Source organism: Triticum aestivum, chromosome 5D, assembly GCF_018294505.1.
Source record: "Triticum aestivum cultivar Chinese Spring chromosome 5D, IWGSC CS RefSeq v2.1, whole genome shotgun sequence".
Classification (NCBI taxonomy): domain Eukaryota; kingdom Viridiplantae; phylum Streptophyta; class Magnoliopsida; order Poales; family Poaceae; genus Triticum; species Triticum aestivum.
Genome location: NC_057808.1, coordinates 12,304,444 through 12,325,442, shown reverse-complemented (window position 1 = coordinate 12,325,442; position 20,999 = coordinate 12,304,444). Strand labels below are relative to the sequence as shown.

The following is a 20,999-nucleotide window of genomic DNA, read 5'->3' as shown; positions in this document are numbered from 1 at the left end:
TCAAGTTAGTGTTGTTTTAACTTTCTCAAGGACCGGGCGTAGTCACACTCGGTTCAACTAAAGTTGGAGAAACTGACACCCACCATCCACGTGTGTGCAAAGCACGTCAGTAGAACCAGTCTCGCGTAAGCGTACGCGTAATGTCGGTCCGGGCTGCTTCATCCAACAATACCGCCGAACCAAAGTATGACATGCTGGTAAGCAGTATGACTTGTATCGCCCACAACTCACTTGTGTTCTACTCGTGCATATAACATCTACGCATAAACCTGGCTCGGATGCCACTGTTGGGGAACGTAGTAATTTCAAAAAAATTCCTACGCACACGCAAGATCATGGTGATGCATAGCAACGAGAGGGGAGAGTGTGTCCACGTACCCTCGTAGACCGAAAGCAGAAGCGTTACGGACCCAGTCCGTGTAATTGCTAACATCATCTTTCAACTTTGCTTTCTCAAGGAACGCATTAAAATTCAACGGAACAACAGCACGGGCCATCTATCTACAATTGACATAGACAAGCAAGATACTATCAGGTACTAAGTTCATGATAAATTTAAGTTCTATTAATCATATTACTTAAGAACTCCCACTTAGATAGACATCTCTCTAATCATCTAAGTGATTACGTGATCCAAATCAACTAAACCATAACCGATCATCACGTGAAATGGAGTAGTTTCCAATGGTGAACATCACTATGTTGATCATATCTACTATATGATTCACGCTCGACCTTTCGGTCTCCGTTTTCCGAGGCCATATCTGCATATGCTAGGCTCGTCAAGTTTAACCTGAGTATTCTGCGTGTGCAAAACTGGCTTGCACCCGTTGTAGATGGACATAGAGCTTATCACACCCGATCATCACGTGGTGTCTGGGCACGATGAACTTTGGCAACGGTGCATACTCAGGGAGAACACTTTTATCTTGAAATTTTAGTGAGAGATCATCTTATAATGCTACCGTCAATCAAAGCAAGATAAGATGCATAAAAGATAAACATCACATGCAATCAATATAGTGATATGATATGGCCATCATCATCTTGTGCTTGTGATCTCCATCTCCGAAGCACCGTCATGATCACCATCGTCACCGGCTCGACACCTTGATCTCCATCGTAGCATCGTTGTCGTCTCGCCAACTATTGCTTTTACGACTATCGCTACCGCTTAGTGATAAAGTAAAACAATTACATGTGGATTGCATTGCATACAATAAAGCGACAACCATATGGCTCCTGCCAGTTGCCGATAACTCGGTTACAAAACATGATCATCTCATACAATAAAATATAGCATCATGTCTTGACCATATCACATCACAACATGCCCTGCAAAAACAAGTTAGACGTCCTCTACTTTGTTGTTGCAAGTTTTACGTGGCTGCTACGGGCTTAGCAAGAACCGTTCTTACCTACGCATCAAAACCACAATGATAGTTTGTCAAGTTGGTGTTGTTTTAACCTTCGCAAGGACCGGGCGTAGCCACACTCGGTTCAACTAAAGTGAGAGAGACAGACACCCGCCAGTCACCTTTAAGCAACGAGTGCTCGCAACGGTGAAACCAGTCTCGCGTAAGCGTACGCGTAATGTCGGTCCGGGCCGCTTCATCTCACAATACCGCTGAACCAAAGTATGACATGCTGGTAAGCAGTATGACTTATATCACCCACAACTCACTTGTGTTCTACTCGTGCATAGCATCAACGCATAAAACCAGGCTCGGATGCCACTGTTGGGGAACGTAGTAATTTCAAAAAAATTCCTACGCACACGCAAGATCATGGTGATGCATAGCAATGAGAGGGGAGAGTGTTGTCCACGTACCCTCGTAGACCGAAAGCGGAAGCGTTAACACAACGCGGTTGATGTAGTCGTACGTCTTCACGATCCGACCGATCAAGTACCGAACGCACGGCACCTCCGAGTTCAGCACACGTTCAGCTCGATGACGTCCCTCGAACTCCGATCCAGCCGAGTGTTGAGGGAGAGTTTCGTCAGCGCGACGGCGTGGTGACGATGATGATGTTCTCCCGATGCAGGGGTTCGCCTAAGCTCCGCAACGATATTATCGAGGTGTAATATGGTGGAGGGGGGCACCGCACACGGCTAAAATATCGTATATCAATTGTGTGTTCAGAGGTGCCCCCCTGCCCCCGTATATAAAGGAGCACGGGGGGAGGCCGGCCGGCCCTTGGGGGCGCGCCAAAGAGGGGGGGGAGTCCTACTCCTAGTAGGAGTAGGACTCCCCTTTCCTAGTCCAACTAGGAAGAGAGAAGGGGGAAGGAAAGAGAGGGAGAGGGAGAGGGAAAGAGGGGCCGCGCCCCCCTCCCCTAGTCCAATTCAGACTCCCCATGGGAGGGGGCGCGCCACCTCCTGGGCTGCTGCCCTCTCTCTCCCCTCAGGCCCACTAAGGCCCAATACTTCCCCGGGGGGTTCCGGTAACCCCTCCGGCACTCCAGATTTATCCGAAACTTCTCCGGAACACTTCCGGTATCCGAATATAGTTGTCCAATATATCAATATTTATGTCTCGACCATTTCGAGCCTCCTCTTCATGTCCGTGATCATATCCGGAACTCCGAACAACCTTTGGTACATCAAAACATATAAACTCATAATAAAACTGTCATCGTAACTTTAAGCGTGCGGACCCTACGGGTTCGAGAACTATGTAGACATGACCGAGACACCTCTCCGGTCAATAACCAATAGCGGAACCTGGATGCTCATATTGGTTCCCACATATTCTACAAAGATCTTTATCGGTCAGACCACATAACAACATACGTTGTTCCCTTTGTCATCGGTATGTTACTTGTCCGAGATTCGATCGTCGGTATCTCGATACCTAGTTCAATCTCGTTACCGGCAAGTCTCTTTACTCGTTCCGTAATACATCATCCCGCAACTAACTCATTAGCCACAATGCTTGCAAGGCTTAAAGTGATGTGTATTACTGAGTGGGCCCAGAGATACCTCTCCGACAATCGGAGTGACAAATCCTAATCTCGAAATACGCCAACCCAACAAGTACCTTTGGAGACACCTGTAGAGCACCTTTATAATCACCCAGTTACGTTGTGACATTTGGTAGCACACAAAGTGTTCCTCCGGTAAACGGGAGTTGCATAATCTCATAGTCATAGGAACATGTATAAGTCATGAAGAAAGCAATAGCAACATACTAAACGATCGAGTGCTAAGCTAACGGAATGGGTCAAGTCAGTCACGTCATTCTCCTAATGAGGTGATCCCGTTAATCAAATGACAACTCATGTCTATGGCTAGGAAACATAACCATCTTTGATTAACGAGCTAGTCAAGTAGAGGCATACTAGTGACACTCTGTTTGTCTATGTATTCACACATGTATTATGTTTCCGGTTAATACAATTCTAGCATGAATAATAAACATTCATCCCGACATAAGGAAATAAATAATACTTTATTATTGCCTCTAGGGCATATTTCCTTCATGTTCACCATTGAAAACTACTCCATCTCACGTGATGATCGGACATGGTTTAGTTGATTTAGATCACGTGATCACTTAGATGATTAGAGGGATGTCAATCTAAGTGGGAGTTCTTAAGTAATATGATTAATTGAACTTTAATTTATCATGAACTTAGTCCTGATAGTATTTGCATATCTATGTTGTAGATCAATAGCTCGCGATGTAGTTCCCCGTTTATGTTTTATATGTTCCTAGAGAAAAATAAGTTGAAAGATGTTAGTAGCAAAGATGCGGACGAGCTCTGTGATCTGAGGATTATCCTCATTGTTGCACAGAAGAATTATGTCCTTGATGCACCGCTAGGTGACAGAAGTATTGCAGGAGCAGATGCAGACATTATGAACGTTTTGACAAAAGCTCGGTATGATGACTACTTGATAGTTTAGTGCACCATGCTTTACGGCTTAGAATCGGGACGTCAAAAACGTTTTGAACGCCAAGGAGCATATAAGATGTTCCAAGAGTTGGAATTGGTATTTCATACTCATGCCCATGTTGAGAGGTATGAGACCTCTGACAGTACTTTGCCTACAAGATGGAGGAGAATAGCTCAACCAGTGAGCATGTGCTCAGATTGTCTGGGTACTACAATTGCTTGAATCAAGTGGGAGTTAATCTTCGAGATAAGATAATAATTGACAAAGTTCTCTAGACACTATCACCAAGTTACTAGAACTTTGTGATGAACTATAATATGCAAGGGATGACGAAAACAATTCCCAAGCTCTTCGCGATGCTAAAATCGGCGAAGGTAGAAATCAAGAAAAACATCAAGTTTTGATGGTTGAAAAGACCACTAGTTTCAAGAAAAAGGGCAAAGGGAAGAAGGGGAACTTCAAGAAGAACGGCAAGCAAGTTGCTGCTCAAGTGAAGAAGCCCAAGTCTGGACCTAAGCCTGAGACTAAGTGCTTCTATTGCAAAGGGACTGGTCACTGGAAGCGGAACAACCCAAGTATTTGGCGGATAAGAAGGATGGCAAAGTGAACAAAGGTATATTTGATATACATGTTATTGATGTGTACTTTACTAGTGTTTATAGCAACCCCTCGGTATTTGATACTGGTTCAGTTGCTAAGAGTAGTAACTCGAAATGGGAGTTGCAAAATAAATAGAGACTAGTTAAGGGCGAGGTGATGATGTGTGTTGGAAGTGATTCCAAGGTTGATAAGATCACCATCGCACACTCCCTTTACCTTCGGGATTAGTGTTGAACCTAAAGTAAATGTTATTTGGTGTTTGCGTTGAGCATGAATATGATTGGATCATGTTTATTGCAATACGGTTATTCATTTAAGTCAAAGAATAATTGTTGTTTTATTTAAATGAATAAAACCTTCTATGGTCATACACTCAGTATAAATGGTTTATTGAATCTCGATCGTAGTGATACACATATTCATAATAACCAAAAGATTCAAAGTTGATAATGATAGTGCAACTTATTTGTGGCACTGTCGTTTAGGTCATATTGGTGTAAAGCGCATGAAGAAACTCCATGCTGATGGGCTTTTGGAATCACTTGATGCTTGCGAACCATGCCTCATGGGCAAGATGACTAAGACTCCGTTCTCCGGAATAATGGAGCGAGCAACTGACTTATTGGAAATAATACATACTGATGTATGCGGTCCGATGAGTGTTGAGGCTTGTGGCGGGTATCGTTATTTTCTGACCTTCACAGATGATTTGAGCACATATCAGTATATCTACTTAATGAAACATAAGTCTGAAACATTTGAAAAGTTCAAAGAATTTCAGAGTGAAGTGGAAAATCATCGTGACAAGAAAATAAAATTTCTACGATCTGATCGCGGAGACGAATATTTGAGTTACGAGTTTGGTCTTCATTTGAAATGATGTGGAATAGTTTCGCAACTCACGCCACCTGGAACACCACATCGTAATGGTGTGTCCGAACGTCATAACCGTACTTTATTAGATATGGTGTGATCTATGATGTCTCTTATCGATTTGCCACTATCTTTTTGGGGTTATGCATTAGAGACAGCTGCATTCACGTTAAAAAGGGCACCATCTAAATCCGTTGAGACGACACCGTATGAACTGTGGTTTAGCAAGAAACCTAAGCTGTCTTTTCTTAAAGTTTGGAGTTGAGATGCTTATGTGAAAAAAATTCATCCTGATAAGCTCAAACCCAAATCGGAGAAGTGCGTCGTCATAGGATACCCAAAAGTAACAGTTGGGTACACCTTCTATCACAGATCCGAAGGCTAGATATTCATTGCTAATAATGGATCCTTTCTAGAGAAGGAGTTTCTCCTCGAAATAAGTGAGTGGGAGGAAAGTAGAACTTGATAAGGTAATTATACCTTCTCCTAAATTGGAAAGTAGTTCATCACAGAAATCAGTTCCAGTGATGCCTACACCGATTAGTGAGGAACTTAATGATGATGATCATGAAACTTCAGATCAAGTCACTACCGAACCTCGTAGGTCAACCAGAGTATGGTCCGCACCAGAGTGGTACGGTAATCCTTTCTGGAAGTCATGTTACTAGACCATGACGAACCTACAAACTATGAGGAAGCGATGATGAGCCCAGATTCCGCAAAATGGCTTGAGGCCATGAAATCTGAGATGGGATTCATGTATGAGAACAAAGTATGGACTTTGATTGACTTGCCCGATGATCGGCGAGCCATTGAGAATAAATGGATCTTCAAGAGGAAGACGGACGATGATAGTAGTGTTACTATCTACAAAGCTCGAATTGTCGCAAAAAGTTTTTGACAAGTTCAAGGTGTTGACTATGCTGAGATTTTCTCATTCATAGCGATGCTTAAGTCTGTCCGAATCATGTTAGCAATTGCCGCATTTTTATGAAATCTGGCAAATGGATGTCAAAATTGCATTCCTTAATGGATTCTTTAAAGAATAGTTGTATATGATGCAACCAAGAGGTTTTGTCAATCCTAAAGGTGCTAACAAAGCGTGCAAGCTCCAGCGATCCATCTATGGGCTGGTGCAAGCATCTCGGACGCTTTGATAAGTTGATCAAAGCATATAGTTTTATACAGACTTGCGGTGAAGCCTGTATTTACAAGAAAGTCAGTGGGAGCGCTACAGCATTTCTGATAAGTATATGTGTATGACATATTGTTGATCGGAAATGATGTAGAATTTTTCTGCAAAGCATAAAGGAGTGTGTGAAAGGAGTTTTTCAAAGAAAGACCTCGGTGAAGCTGCTTACATATTGAGCATCAAGATCTATAGAGATAGATCAAGACGCTTGATAAGTTTTTTCAATGAGTACATACCTTGACAAGTTTTTGAAGTAGTTCAAAATGGAACAGTCAAAGAAGGAGTTCTTGACTGTGTTGCAAGGTGTGAAGTTGAGTAAGACTCAAAACCCGACCACGGCAGAAAATAGAAAGAGAATGAAAAGTCATTCCCTACGCCTCAGCCATAGGTTCTACAAAGTATGCTATGCTGTGTACCAGACCTATTGTATACCCCGCCCTGAGTTTGGCAAGGGAATGCAATAGTGATCCAGGAGTGGATCACTGAACAGCGGTCAAAATTATCCTTAGAAGCCTAAGGAAGTATTTCTCGGTTATGGAGGTAACAAAGGGTTCGTCGTAAAGAGTTAGGTCGATGCAAGCTTTTACACCGATCCAGATGACTCTACGTCTCAATTTGGATACATATTAAAAGTGGGAGCAATTAGCTAGAGTAGCTCCGTGCAGAGCATTGCAGACATAGAAATTTGCAAAATACTTACGGATCTGAATATGGCAGACCCGTAGACTAAAAACTTCTCTCACAAGCAAAACATGATCACACCTGAGTATTCTTTGGGTGTTAATCACATAGTGATGTTAACTAGATTATTGACTCTAGTAAACCCTTTTGGGTGTTGGTTACATGGCGATGTGAACTATGGGTGTTAATCACATGGTGATGTGAAATATTGGTGTTAAATCACATGGCGATGTGAACTAGATTATTGACTCTAGTGCAAGTGGGAGACTGAAGGAAATATGCCCTAGAGGCAATAATAAAGTTGTTATTTATATTTCCTTATATCATGATAAATGTTTATTATTCATGCTAGAATTGTATTAACCGGAAACTTAGTACATGTGTCAATACATAGACAAAAAGGGTGTCACTAGTATGCCTCTACTTGACTAGCTTGTTGAATTAAAGATGGTTAAGTTTCCTAGCCATAGACATGAGTTGTCATTTGATTATCGGGATCAGATCATTAGAGAATGATGTGATTGACTTGACCCATTCCGTTAGCTTAGCACTTGATCGTTTAGTATGTTGCTATTGCCTTCGTCATGACTTATACATGTTCCTATGACTATGAGATTATGCAACTCCCGAATACCGGAGGAACACTTAGTGTGCTACCAAACGTCATAACGTAACTGGGTGATTATAAAGGTGCTCTACAGGTGTCTCCGATGGTGTTTGTTGAGTTGGCATAGATCGAGATTAGGATTTGTCACTCCGATTGTCAGAGAGGTATCTCTGGGCCCTCTCGGTAATGCACATCACTATAAGCCTTTTAAGCAATGTGACTAATAAGTTAGTTGAGGGATGATGCATTACGGAACGAGTAAAGAGACTTGTCGGTAAAGAGATTGAACTTGGTATTGAGATACCGACGATCGAATCTCGGGCAAGTAACATACCGATGACAAAGGGAACAACGTATGTTGTTATGCGGTTTGACCGATAAAGATCTTCGTAGAATATGTGGGAGCCAATATGAGCATCCAGGTTCCGCTATTGGTTATTGACTCGAGATGTGTCTCGGTCATGTCTACATAGTTCTCGAACCCGTAGGGTCCGCACGCTTAACGTTTGATGACGATTTGTATTAAAGAGTTATGTGATTTGATGACCGAACATAGTTCGGAGTCCCGGATGAGATCATGGACATGACGAGGACTCTCGAAATGGTCGAGACGTAAAGATCGATATATTGGAAGGCTATATTCAAACATTGGAAAGGTTCTGAGTGATTCGGGTATTTTTCGGAGTACCGGAGAGTTACGGGAATTCGTATTGCGCCTTAATGGGCCATACGGGAAAGGAGAGAAAGGCCTCAAGGGTGGCCGCACCCCTTCCCCATGGACTGGTCCGAATTGGACTAGGGAAAGGGGGCGCCCCCTTCCTTCCTTCTCCTTCTCCCTTCCCCTTTTTCCTATTCCATGTGGGAGGTGTAATCCTACTAGGACTAGGGAGTCCTAGTAGGACTCCAAAGAGGGCCGGCCTCCTCCTCCCTCCATCCTTTATATACGTGGCCAGGGGGCACCCCATAGACACACAAGTTGATTTCTTAACCGTGTGCGGTGCCCCCCTTCATAGTTACACACCTCGGTCATATCATCGTAGTGCTTAGACGAAGCCCTGCGTCGGTAACTTCATCATCACCATCACCATGCCGTCGTGCTGACGGAACTCTCCCTCGGCCTCAACTGGATCAAGAGTACGAAGGACGTCATTGAGCTGAACGTGTGCTGAACTTGGAGGTGCCGTGTGTTCGGTACTTGGATCGGTCGGATCGTGAAGACATACGACTACATCAACCGCGTTGTCATAACGCTTCCGCTTACGGTCTACGAGGGTACATGGACTACACTCTCCCCTCTCGTTGCTATGCATCACCATGATCTTGTGTGTGCTTAGGTAAATTTTTAAAATTACCGCGTTTCCCAACATTGACAATACCACCATTTTCTTGGAAAAATCAATTGAATGTGCTAGAAACCGGTAATGGATATTATCATGTTTTCTAGGCCCTTCCTGACATGAACATAATTTTCATAAAAATAATCTTCTTGCAATTAACTTGGGGGTGCCTTTACATTATAATGAGTTAAAGAGAGAAGATATATGACCTATCATTGATAAGATCATCGAGAACAATTTTTGATGGGTGGGCAAACACCTTTATTATATGGGTAACTTGATCTTGCTTTGCACTTGCGTTGCCATCATCGTTGCCTGCTTGGTATCTTTTATTAAATGTCCCCTATTAACTAGGGATAACCTATCAAAAGAAGGACCGTTGATGATAAGGCTTTCTTATGATGTTGTGATAATGAATTTGTTCAACACTTTTCTATTTGATTGTGTCGTGGCTAAGGAAGATTGGCAGTTTACCAATGTAGCTTTTGAAATGCCTAGTACTAAACGCATTGATGATATTTCTAAGTTTTGGTGCGGAAATAAATACATGTATTTATAATATGGTTAACTCTACCGCCTTATGGAGCACTTGGTGCCTTCGATATTAGTTCTGTTTCCAAAGGGAGAACATGGAGAAGTGTAAGATACGCACTAGGAAAAATGAATACTCTCCTCCATCAATGGAAAGTGCTCCGTGGCGATGCACGTTTAGTGTCGTCAATGCGTTGTCCACGTCTTCTAGATCATCATCGAGGAGAGCTCCTAAGGATTGTGTGGGTTTAGTTCTCCTACTGGATGCAGCTGACGAATAATGGTGTCGGATGCTGATCGCCAACACCAATTGGTTCCTTCGCGACGAGTGATTTTGCTTTGTATTTTGGCTATTAAGTTATTTTAGTTGTAGTTCTTCTTTGGTCCGCATTCGATGCTTGTAATGAACAAGAGTGAAAGTTTACCTTCGAGTTAAAGCTGGAACGTGGTTGTCTGCTCAGATTTAGCCTGCGGTTTGATACTATGTTACTTGGTTTTGTTTTTTTCTTTCAAAAAAACACCCTTAGATTTGATAAATACGAAGAAAAACAATAGCTAATACAATGTAGAAACAACTGGATTGAGAACAAGCATTAAAAGGTAAGATTATATTGTAAACTAGCCTTATTCTTATTTGATTGTTCGCCGCCCAACGAAGCATGAAAATTATACTGAACCAACAGTAAAAAGAAGGGACAGCTGCAAACGCCCTTGCCATATCATGCTTTAAAGAGCGCAATAGTCACTTGCCCCTAAGACGAGATCTAGTAATCACTGAAGCATCATCCCAGAGTACATGCTTGTAATTCATCACTACCGGTCTAGATGATTGAAGAAACTGGACCATACATAAGAAGATGTGGAAGACGTCCTATCAATAGCCAACCAATTGTCTTTCAAAAGACAGACTAACTACCAAGATCTGAAGAGAGCTAATTAGACCCGGCAACACAAACTCACACAGACCTTCTGTTGGTGCCAGATCGGATGTCATCGAGGTAGGAAGAGACGAGAGAGACCGGCCACCTCATCAATGTCACCAAGGGAAAAAAATACTAAGGAAAAAAGAGATGATGCTTGCAGTTTGATACCGTTACTTTTCGTTTTAACGAAATGAAGTTTGGGTTTGGGGAAGGGGGCTTTTTATCAACATAGAAAGGGGAAAAATGTTTGTTGTCCTCACTTACAAGCAACCCAACATTAGGTCCGGCCAGTATCGGTTGCCGAAGCCCGAAGCCCAGAGTCCATCCCGTTAATCCATTGCAGGGAGAGAGAAATACATGGATTATCTAAAAAAACAAAATGTTAAAAAACACATGGAGTATCGGTTGCCTAATGTTTTTTTAATTTACGTGTATTAAAAAATGTTAATAAAATTGAACAAAATTCCCCCAATTAAAAAAATATTCATTAATGAAAAAATATCCTGAAAATTCAAAAACTGTCCGTGACTTACGAAATAGTTTATTCATTCATAAAATGTTCACTAATTCAGAAAATGATCATGCATTTAGAAAGATGTTCGTTAAATAAAAATATATCCGTGAATTTAAAAAATTGTTCCACCAATTTCCGAAAAATGTTGGTCGATTCTAGAAATGTTCGTCGATTGAAGAAAATTATGTTAATTTTTTTTGCTAATAGTATAAAATGTTCATGAATTCAAAAAATGATCATGATTTTAGAAAATGTTAGAAAATCTGTAAAAGGGTTCACGAATTTGAAAAATGTTCATGATTTGAAATATGTTCACAATTTCACAAAATTGAGAGTGATAGTGTTACTCGGTGATGCAGTAAAATGTGGTCATGGCCGTTGAAGATTAAGATTTTTTTGCCGTTGCAACGCATGGGCCTTTTGCCAGTATTTCATAATGAATCTAACAATATTGATTTGACATTTTAAATGTTGATACTTTTCCTATAACGTTTGTTTGAGACTTTTTTTATAACTTTAGTCAAAGTAGAGATACTTTGACTGGACAAAACTTACACAGCGACTTTACCGGAGGTTTGATCGGGATCCGAGGATTCTAAGGGCTTTCGAACTGCTAAAAAATCTTACGTTCGCAGTGGAGTAAAAAAAAAAAACAAAATGGGGGCAAACGCGTGGAAGGCCCGGCCCGAAGTCTCAGCGGCGCGTCGCCATCGTCTCCCCACTTGGTCGTCATCCAACCCTCAAAAAAAAAAAAAACTTGGTCGTCATCCTCGCCGCCGATTCAACGCCTCGCCCGCTCCCCCTCCTCCTCAGTCCGGCCGTCTCCATGCCGACGAGGTCCAGGTCCTCGAGCTCAGAGGTGCGCGCGCCTCCTCCCCCGCTCCACCAGTTCCCGCGGTGCTGAACTCCTCTCGTGTTTGTTTGTTTGGTTAGCTGGGTCCCTTTTCCCTTTCCGAGCCGTGCCTTGTACGCTCCACCCTGTCCCCCTCCGTCCGTCGCGGTCGGCCGTCGCCACTGGGAGCCGTGAGCTACGACCACGAGGCGCCCCGCCCTTGGAGTTCCCAACCGGCCTAGTCGTGTCTGCCGGGGACGGAGAGGCGCGGGTTTAAATGCCGGCGGAGGCCACTAGCCAGTGGAGCAGCTGGGGCGGGGTTCCCAGTCGAGATTCGCCCTTCGCATGGTGAGCCAGTCCGCTTCCCCCTCCCCCCCTCACTTCATTCCAGCCAGGTCGCGTCTGTCGTAAATTGGACGCGTTTCACTAATCAGCTAGGGGTAGTTAAATTGCTGTATGCAGTTGTTCTAGCTAGGGTTTGAGCATGCTTGGTGCGGATCTGGGGTGCTAGATTTTGTGCTCCAGTGGATGATTTCTCGTCGAAGTTTAGAACCAGGTATCAGTAGATATTCGCTCTCGAAAAAAAGATATCAGTAGATGTTACGGTTGAAGAATCAACTCCTAAGGGAAAACTATTCATGATACAAATCCTAGGACCTTCTTTTTCTAGAAAAACACTGAATGGATTTTATGGTTCCTCAAAATTCGAAATCTCAAGTGGGAAACTCAGGACTCCGCTATACTAATTCTAGGAGTTTTTATGATACTAAAATTAGGAATTTACGTCTCTTCTAAGAAAACCCAGAATTTCATGGTACTAGTTCCAAGATTATTTTTTGACAAAAAAATACATTGAGCAAATTTCATGATTTTTCCTGCATTTAAATTTAAGTGCAAAATTGATAATTCTGGGACAGTAATTCAGCAACCGCAAATTAAATTGAGTGTACTCTGGGTCCCGGGAGCCGAAAATTCCCGTCCATTATAGGTGCTAATACACTAGTACTACTGATTCTAGAGTACAGACCTACCTACCAAACGGACCCCAGTTTATCAACCATAAACCCGTACAGAATAGGCCATTAATGCCTCCTAGTTCAGAACTCCTACTTCATTTAGTAAAACATGTTATCGCCTGCCAGAAGATGAGATGGACCACACATCAGTCAGATCCACCAAATCGAAGCCATACCTCAGCTGGCCCATGAGCACTCAGGAGATGGCGACCCGGAAGCCTGGCCCACGCCACACTACAGTTTTTTCTCGCGGGGACACTGTATTTATAGCTTAACATGTACTTGTGTCATTATAGCTTGATAATCTTGTTGGATACTAGTATGCACCCTTTCCCTTGCATCAGTATGATAGAATGTTTGGTGATTTTTTTAATAGGCTTTTCTTCTCTTTTGCAGAGTGCAGTTAAATTTCTTGTTCTCTCCAGGCTTCTGGCTTGCACTAGTTAATTAACAACTTCATTCCCTGGTTCCTTCCTGATGGAGGCATCGTCTTGCCTGCGCTACCAAGTCTGCGGTTTTGGTTTGTCCTGGATATGGCTATGTCTTCTTTTACTGCATCTCCTTCAGAATTGCAGCCTGGTGCTCTCAGACTCTCCTTATCTGGTCGGCATGGGGAGCTATGACATAACAGGGCCTGCGGCAGATGTTAACATGATGGGATATGCAAATGCGGAGCAGGTTGCATCAGGGATTCACTTCAGGCTAAAGTCACGCGCGTTTATTGTCGCCGAGCCTGATGATGGAAAGCGTGTTGTCTTTGTGAATCTCGACGCTTGTATGGCATCACAGCTTGTGAATATCAAGGTGCTCGAAAGGCTAAAAGCAAGGTACTAAGAAGCAACTTCTCCTGAATTAGTCATCAGAAATCCTGAAATGTTGATTATGAAGTTATTTTCCTACTTGTACCACGTTTGTTCTCTTGATTATGTTAAGCCATCATATAGCTGCTGGTGCCTTTCTGTATGTTCTTTGGATTATATGATCTGAGGTGCTGTCACTTAACGTGCTTAGCCATTTCACAATGCACATACATACTGTACAGTGGCACTCAATGGCATAATTTGAAGTCTTATGACCGCTTGGTTTCCTTCATCAATAAGAAAGTAGATTCTGCCTTTCACGCTCATGAAGTTGGGATGACTTAGCAAGCCTTGATTTGGCAGGTACGGTGACCTTTATAATGAGAATAACGTGGCTATCAGTGGCATCCATACCCATGCTGGGCCTGGAGGTTATCTGCAATATGTTGTCTATATTATTACATCACTTGGGTTTGTTCGTCAGTCATTCGATGTAATTGTCGATGGCATTGAGCAAAGCATTGTTGAAGCTCATAACAATCTCCGTCCTGGGAAAATCTATGTGAATAAAGGTATGCAACCAGTTGCACTGTGTGGGACTAATGTCTTAACAAACCACCATTTGTACTGATCTCACACGTCTAATTAAAACACATACGTTTGGTAATGTTTGTAGCGTCTTCCACCTCGCTCTAAAATGTCATTGGGTTTCAGTTTGGTTTAAATGTTACTTGAATTCTAGCTGCAAAAAAATATCTAACTACTATGTTCAATTCCTCATACGATGCCTCATGCGTTGCCTACTTTTTTCTCTCTATATGGTCTTGTGATGCCGGTTAAGTTTAGATTTAGTTGCTGCAAAGATTTTGTTATCAACCTCAGACGCTTGATGTTCAGGTGACCTTCTGGATGCTGGTGTGAATCGCAGCCCGAGTGGGTATCTGAATAACCCTGCTGAAGAGAGAAGCAAATATAGATACAATGTTGATAAAGAAATGACCCTTGTTAAGTTTGTAGATGATGAATTCGGTCCAGTTGGAAGTTTTAATTGGTTTGCAACTCACGGAACATCAATGAGTCGTACAAATTCTTTGATAAGCGGTGATAACAAAGGAGCAGCTGCACGTTTCATGGAAGATTGGGCTGAACAAAATGGCCTTCCAAAGCAGACAGGTCATGCAAATTCTGATGATTTTGGATCTTTGCACCTTCCGAGGAGAGTCTCTACAATAATACCAGAACCTGATGAGATAAGTATGTTCCATCCTTCTTGCCTTGTATATATAGTGTGTCGGATTGAACATGTTAGGTTGTTCCTAAACCTATTATTTTCTCCATTTGCTGTTGTTCAGCGGATGACTTAATGCAATTAGCATCATCCTACAAGGCCTCAGGTGGCAGAATATTGGCAAGTTCAAATATCACTAGGCGCATTAGAAACACTCAAAAGAACAATGCCAAATTTGTTTCCGCATTTTGCCAGTCAAACTGTGGAGATGTTAGTCCAAATGTCTTGGGAGCATTTTGCATAGACACCAACCTTCCTTGTGACTTCAATCACAGCACGTGTAATGGGAAGAATGAACTTTGCTATGGACGAGGCCCAGGGTATTCTTCTCGCATAGCAAGTTATTAACCTTCCATGAGCATCAGCGACAAGTCCTTATAAATGAGGTTTTCAAATATTGCTGTCTTGCAGGTATCCTAATGAGTTCGAAAGTACCCGCATCATTGGAAATAGGCAATTTCTGAAGGCTGCAGATCTCTTTAATTCGGCTTCGGAAGAACTACAAGGAAAAGTTGACTATCGTCACACTTACTTAGATTTCTCGCAACTTGAAGTTAGTGTTTCTACGAGTACGGGAGGTCAGCAGGTGGTGAAAACATGCCCAGCAGCCATGGGGTTTTCATTTGCTGCTGGAACCACAGATGGCCCTGGAGCTTTTGATTTCAAACAAGGAGATGACAAGGTTTGGTATATCAGTTAAATACTTGCTTCAAAATTGTAGATGACGTGGTATTCACTGACTGCGCACCTTCTATTATCAGGGAAACCCTTTCTGGAGATTAGTGGGGGGCATACTAAAGAAACCAGGGAAAGAGCAAGTCGAGTGCCAAGCTCCAAAACCAATATTGCTAGACACTGGTGAAATGAAGGAACCATATGATTGGGCGGTATGATATGCTTTTTTAAGTAATCATAAGCAGGCTTGTTACGTCGCTTTCTCTGAAATGTCTTAATTACAATTTCACTTAATAGCTGCTGCATCATCAATAAGGACCAATTCCACCAATGCCACCATCAATAAGGACCAATTGCTGCTGCATCAAATCAGCACTGCATAGGCTAATATATAAGATATAATTTCATTTCTGTAATGAACTTGATTTTTTTCCAGTGCGAGTTTCTTAGTTTTACTGTTTTAGAGATTAATGTGTAGGCACTATATATCTGCATGTTCACTCTCGACGCTGTTTCTTGGTAGAGGTGATGGGATCAAACGAGTCGTTATTTGTGAACTGCAGGGCACCTGTTGTGTGCAAGCTCCACAATATGTCAAATCAGAACCAAAATCTCAACTAGAAACCAATTTACCGAATTAACACAAATTTTATTTCCTGGTCTTATTGACTTCCATAATCTTTTGCAGCCTGCGATACTTCCCATTCAGATCATAAGAATCGGTCAGCTGGTTATCTTGTCTGTTCCTGGAGGTATATTCCAGTTCGTCAACCTTATTATGTCTGTCCAGTTAAAGTGCATGTGGGGTTTTTGTCTATCAAAACATGGCATGCTCGTGTTATCCAATGTTTTGAGTTACTGTTCTTTCTCAACAACACCAGCAACATGCATGTCTGCATCATTTTCCCACTTTGCTTTGCTAGTCAAGAAAAAAGTAGCCCAGTTGATCAATAGCTCAAGGCAGCAAGGCCAGCAAAGCTAAGTGAAATTGTATAGTAATTATGAGAGACTACTTAGTGGACCACAAGTCCACAAAGGAAGACTTTTCCCATGTTAACGGACTTGCTTTACGTAGCATGGTTTTTGAGCTCTGCCAAACACCTATTCTTGCTGGGCAGGAGTTATGTGGGGGGCAATTGCTTGGGTTTCAGAGCTAGCAATCATATGGTCAATAAGCGGCAGCACTCCTCTAATATTTTTTTGTTATGTTTTGGCACAGAATTCACGACAATGGCCGGCAGGCGGTTACGCGATGCTGTAAAAAATGTACTGATAAGTGGCAGCAATGGTGAATTTAATTCCAACACTCACGTTGTTCTCGCGGGGCTGACAAACACATATTCTCAGTATGTTACAACATTTGAAGAATACCAGGTCCAAAGATACGAGGTATGTGAACTTTGCTTCTGTACACCCCCTTAAATAAATTGACGGTGGAGATTAAAACACACCCCTTCAATCAAAATGGGTAATATAGTCCATTAAATATTAAATACTGGAGCGGTTTCATAGAGCTATGACCCTTGATTATGATTATTGTTGAGTGAACTTCGTGAGTGGCTATCTCTAATCAGCTCCACCCCAAGAAAACTGAGTTGGCCGGGATCTGCTACAGCAGCTTGCTGGTGGCTGGATTCCACAACAGATTACATCCATCAGTAGACTTCTCGTTGTGATATTTTTCATGTCCTTGCTACCCTTTTTTTACGGAAAGGAGGGAGTACCCTCAGCCTCTACATCAAGTGAATGCATCTAGTCCATATGCCCCTGCCCCATCTTTTTTTTTCGAGAAAACACAAAGGCTTTGCGTTTCTTTTCATTGAGAAGTGGGGGAACAAGTTACATGCCTCCTAGGAGGTGGTTTGCAGTTTATGTTACAATGATCTTAGTGGACATCCCAGGTGCTAGGGATCACCAATCGGAGGCTTGAAGCCCCGGCCCGAGCCCATAAGGCGGCCTCTGCTTTAATTCTCTCTGTTAGCTGGTGGACTGATGGTTGACCCCATCTAGATATGTCAGAATATTAGTCCCTCCTCTTCGATTTGCTTGCAAGCCTGCAGTATATTTAAGTGTCATTATTTGAAGATGTCAGAACTTGTTTCAGCCACATCCATTTTTTTAGCGCAAACCAGTATTTTTGGTTTTTGTTAGGAACTCTCCACAATTATACCAGTTTGGCTTTCATTGATGTTTTGTTGCTAAAGATCTGACATTTCTGAACCTGAATTTCCAGTGATTGTTCCATCAAACATATGAAATAGATCCACTCACATATGTACCAATGCATGAATAATTCGTTGGAGTGAATATGCGTTTTGCAGGGTGCGTCAACTTTGTACGGTCCCCACACCTTGAGTGCATACATTCAAGAATTTCAGAAACTTGCCACTGCTATGGTTGCAAACAAGGAGATCCCAGCAACAAACATCCTACCTCCTGACATGTTGGACAAGCAAATCGGACTGCTGCCAGGCGTCATTCTCGACTCGACTCCTCCTGGTGTTCACTTTGGGGATGTCAGCTCTGACGTCGCAGCAAACTCAGACTTCCGGAAGGGCAGTACCGTGAATGCTACGTTCCATTCGGCCTGTCCAAGGAATGATCTTCTAACCGATGGTACCTTCGCACTCGTTGAGAGGCTGAATGGCGACAACTGGATTCCTGTCTACGACGATGACGATTGGTCTTTGCGATTCAAGTGGTCGAGGCCTTCGAAACTCAGTCCAGAGAGCTTTGCGACGCTGGAGTGGACCATTCCTGAAGATGCTGTCCCTGGTGTTTATAGGCTGCGGCATTTCGGTGCCTCCAAGCCGCTGATAGGGTCGATTGAGCATTTCACAGGTACCTCTCGCGCGTTTGCAGTGCGTTAAGCAATACACAACTTGTGACGATGTCTGAGAACTGCTGCTCTTTATGCTTTTGTTACAAGCAAATATATAGCGTGTACATTAGGGAAAATACATTCCACTGTCGGGTGCATGTTCATATTATACTATCATGTGGACATATCTAGCGTTTTGCAATAGCGCAGGCCGTTTCAGGATACTGTATGTACGTCGTGGATTCACTCACGCATTACTTACTGTCTGTTGGTAAAGCCCATCTCCTTTTACCTTATTCCTCAAGAACTGAGTTAACAGTGGATTGGGCAAATTTGGACTCTGATTTGTTCCCCTTTGAGAGACTATATAGTTCAGATTGTACCATCATGCATATTGGATGTATATGTCAAGGCTGAGATGCATGCAGATTGGATGCCATGTTGTATGGACATATAATTAATCCATGGTTGACCACTGTTCGCATCATGTGAGGGTTACCGCCTTTGGGTGCTGGCTACGTGACCAGATGGCAAATTTTCTGGCATGATTGACTGACATAATTCATGGGAAATGGGAAATAGCAGTTCACAGCCTGGCACTAGAGTAGCAATTTCAAGCAGAAGGCTGCAAAAGCAGCAAGAGTAGCATTTCAAACACAAGGGTGCAAAAGCAGCAAGAGTATCTGTGATGTGGTAATATCTTGTATCGGAATGTGAACCGTGTTGTTAAGTCATCTGGTAGAGACACTTTTGTCATGCATACTTACATGATGAACTGAGACACTATTTTCCTCCTTTATGATCTCTTGAAGTATAGCTAGATAAAGGAAATTTCCACCACTCATGTTTGCTCATCTTTTGGCTTCCTCCAGTATTCCAGACTGTTCAGTAGACTGATTTCACATTTGTGAATCGCAAGTCCTGAATGTAATCTTGACGGAAGTATTTATACAAGGGATGTCAATGAAGTTGTCACCCTTCCTCATGCATTTGACATCCGTTACCCATTTCATGCAGTTTTAACCGTTCTTCGCAAGTGGAACGAATACAAGCGGTAGGATGCACATGATTTTGCACTTGCAGTGTGCATATTCTCATGATAAAACAGTTTCTGGACGAGTTACCTCCATACTCATGCCATGCTTTGGTAACACAAAAACAATAAAGCATGTGGAATAATTCGGCCTTTTTTCAGTTGTTCGCTTTCTCTCGAATGTCTAAATTGTGATTTTACTTAATACCTGACACCAATGGCACCATCAATATAACTAATTGCTGCTGCATCAAATCAGACCGCATAGGCTAGTATATGGGATATAATTCCATGTAACATTAGTGAATTTTGTTAGGAATAAGCAACTTGTATTCCCATGAGGCCATAGGCCGATATATATACATGTACAGGTGTGGAACATATGCAGGAAATCCCTTATACAACGGGATAAATACAAAGGGGTACATGACTTATATTATAACTCTAACACCCCCCCTCAAACTCATGGTGGATGAACAACACTGAGTTTGGAGAGATAAAAGCCATGTTGTGCTCTAGTCTGGGCCTTCGTCAAGAAATCCGCCAACTGTAACTCGGAAGGCACATACTAAAGAGCAATAACCTGATCCTACACACCAGCGCGCACATAGAAAGCATCAACACCAATATGCTTGGTGAGCTCATGCTTCATAGGATCGCGCACAATGCTAATAGCACCTGTACTGTCAGATAAGAGCAGAGTCGGTGTAGTGACAGAAACACCAAAATCCTGAAGTAACCACCGTAACCAAGTCACCTCTGCCGTCAAAAGAGCCATGGCTCGCAACTCAGCCTCAGCACTCGAACGGGAAACTGCAATCTGTTTCTTCGTCTTCCAGGCAATGAGAGAACCGCCAAGAAAAACAAAGTAAGCAGAAAGTGAACGGCGATCAGAAGGATCACTAGCCCACGTAGCATCCGAATAGGCCTGAAGCTGTAAAGAACTGGAGCTAGGAAAGAATAGACGGTGAGAGATCGTGCCCCGAAGATATCGGAGAACACGAAGGAGATGACTATAGTGAACCGATGTGGGAGCAGAGACAAACTGACTCAGAATATGAACCGGATAAGAGATGTCCGGACGAGTGACAGCTAGATAGACAAGACTGCCAACGAGATGACGATAACGCGTCGGGTCAGGGAGAGGATCACTATCAGTAGCACGGAGGTGAACATTGAGCTCCATAGGAGTCTCAACAATGCGCTCGTCAGTAAGAGCAGCACGAGCAAGAAGATCCTGGATATACTTTTCCTGGGATATAAAAAAGCTATCAGAGGTAGAAGAGACTTCAATCCCAAGAAAGTAGCGAAGAGGTCCAAGATCAGACATAAGAAACTGCTCACTAAGACGGGCCTTTACAAAGGCAATATACTC

General features: G+C 42.7%; 1 protein-coding gene across 3 annotated transcripts; it reads left to right on the top strand.

The window, feature by feature from the left end:
• Nucleotides 1-11,851: 11,851 nt before the first annotated feature.
• Nucleotides 11,852-18,957, top strand: LOC123119120 (neutral ceramidase). 3 transcript variants are annotated; one of them, XM_044538812.1, is made up of 11 exons: nucleotides 11,875-12,018; nucleotides 12,093-12,339; nucleotides 13,404-13,834; nucleotides 14,171-14,379; nucleotides 14,705-15,061; nucleotides 15,160-15,415; nucleotides 15,507-15,777; nucleotides 15,857-15,982; nucleotides 16,459-16,522; nucleotides 16,990-17,159; nucleotides 18,092-18,957. In XM_044538812.1, exons 3-11 carry the CDS (start codon nucleotides 13,485-13,487, stop codon nucleotides 18,638-18,640), a joined length of 2,352 nt encoding a protein of 783 aa, XP_044394747.1. In that variant the 5' UTR covers nucleotides 11,875-12,018; nucleotides 12,093-12,339; nucleotides 13,404-13,484; the 3' UTR covers nucleotides 18,641-18,957. The 3 variants fall into 3 exon arrangements, with proteins under 3 accessions (XP_044394748.1, XP_044394747.1, XP_044394746.1); XM_044538813.1 differs by lacking the exon at nucleotides 12,093-12,339 and having other exon boundaries at nucleotides 11,852-12,018; XM_044538811.1 differs by having other exon boundaries at nucleotides 11,909-12,339.
• Nucleotides 18,958-20,999: the final 2,042 nt, after the last annotated feature.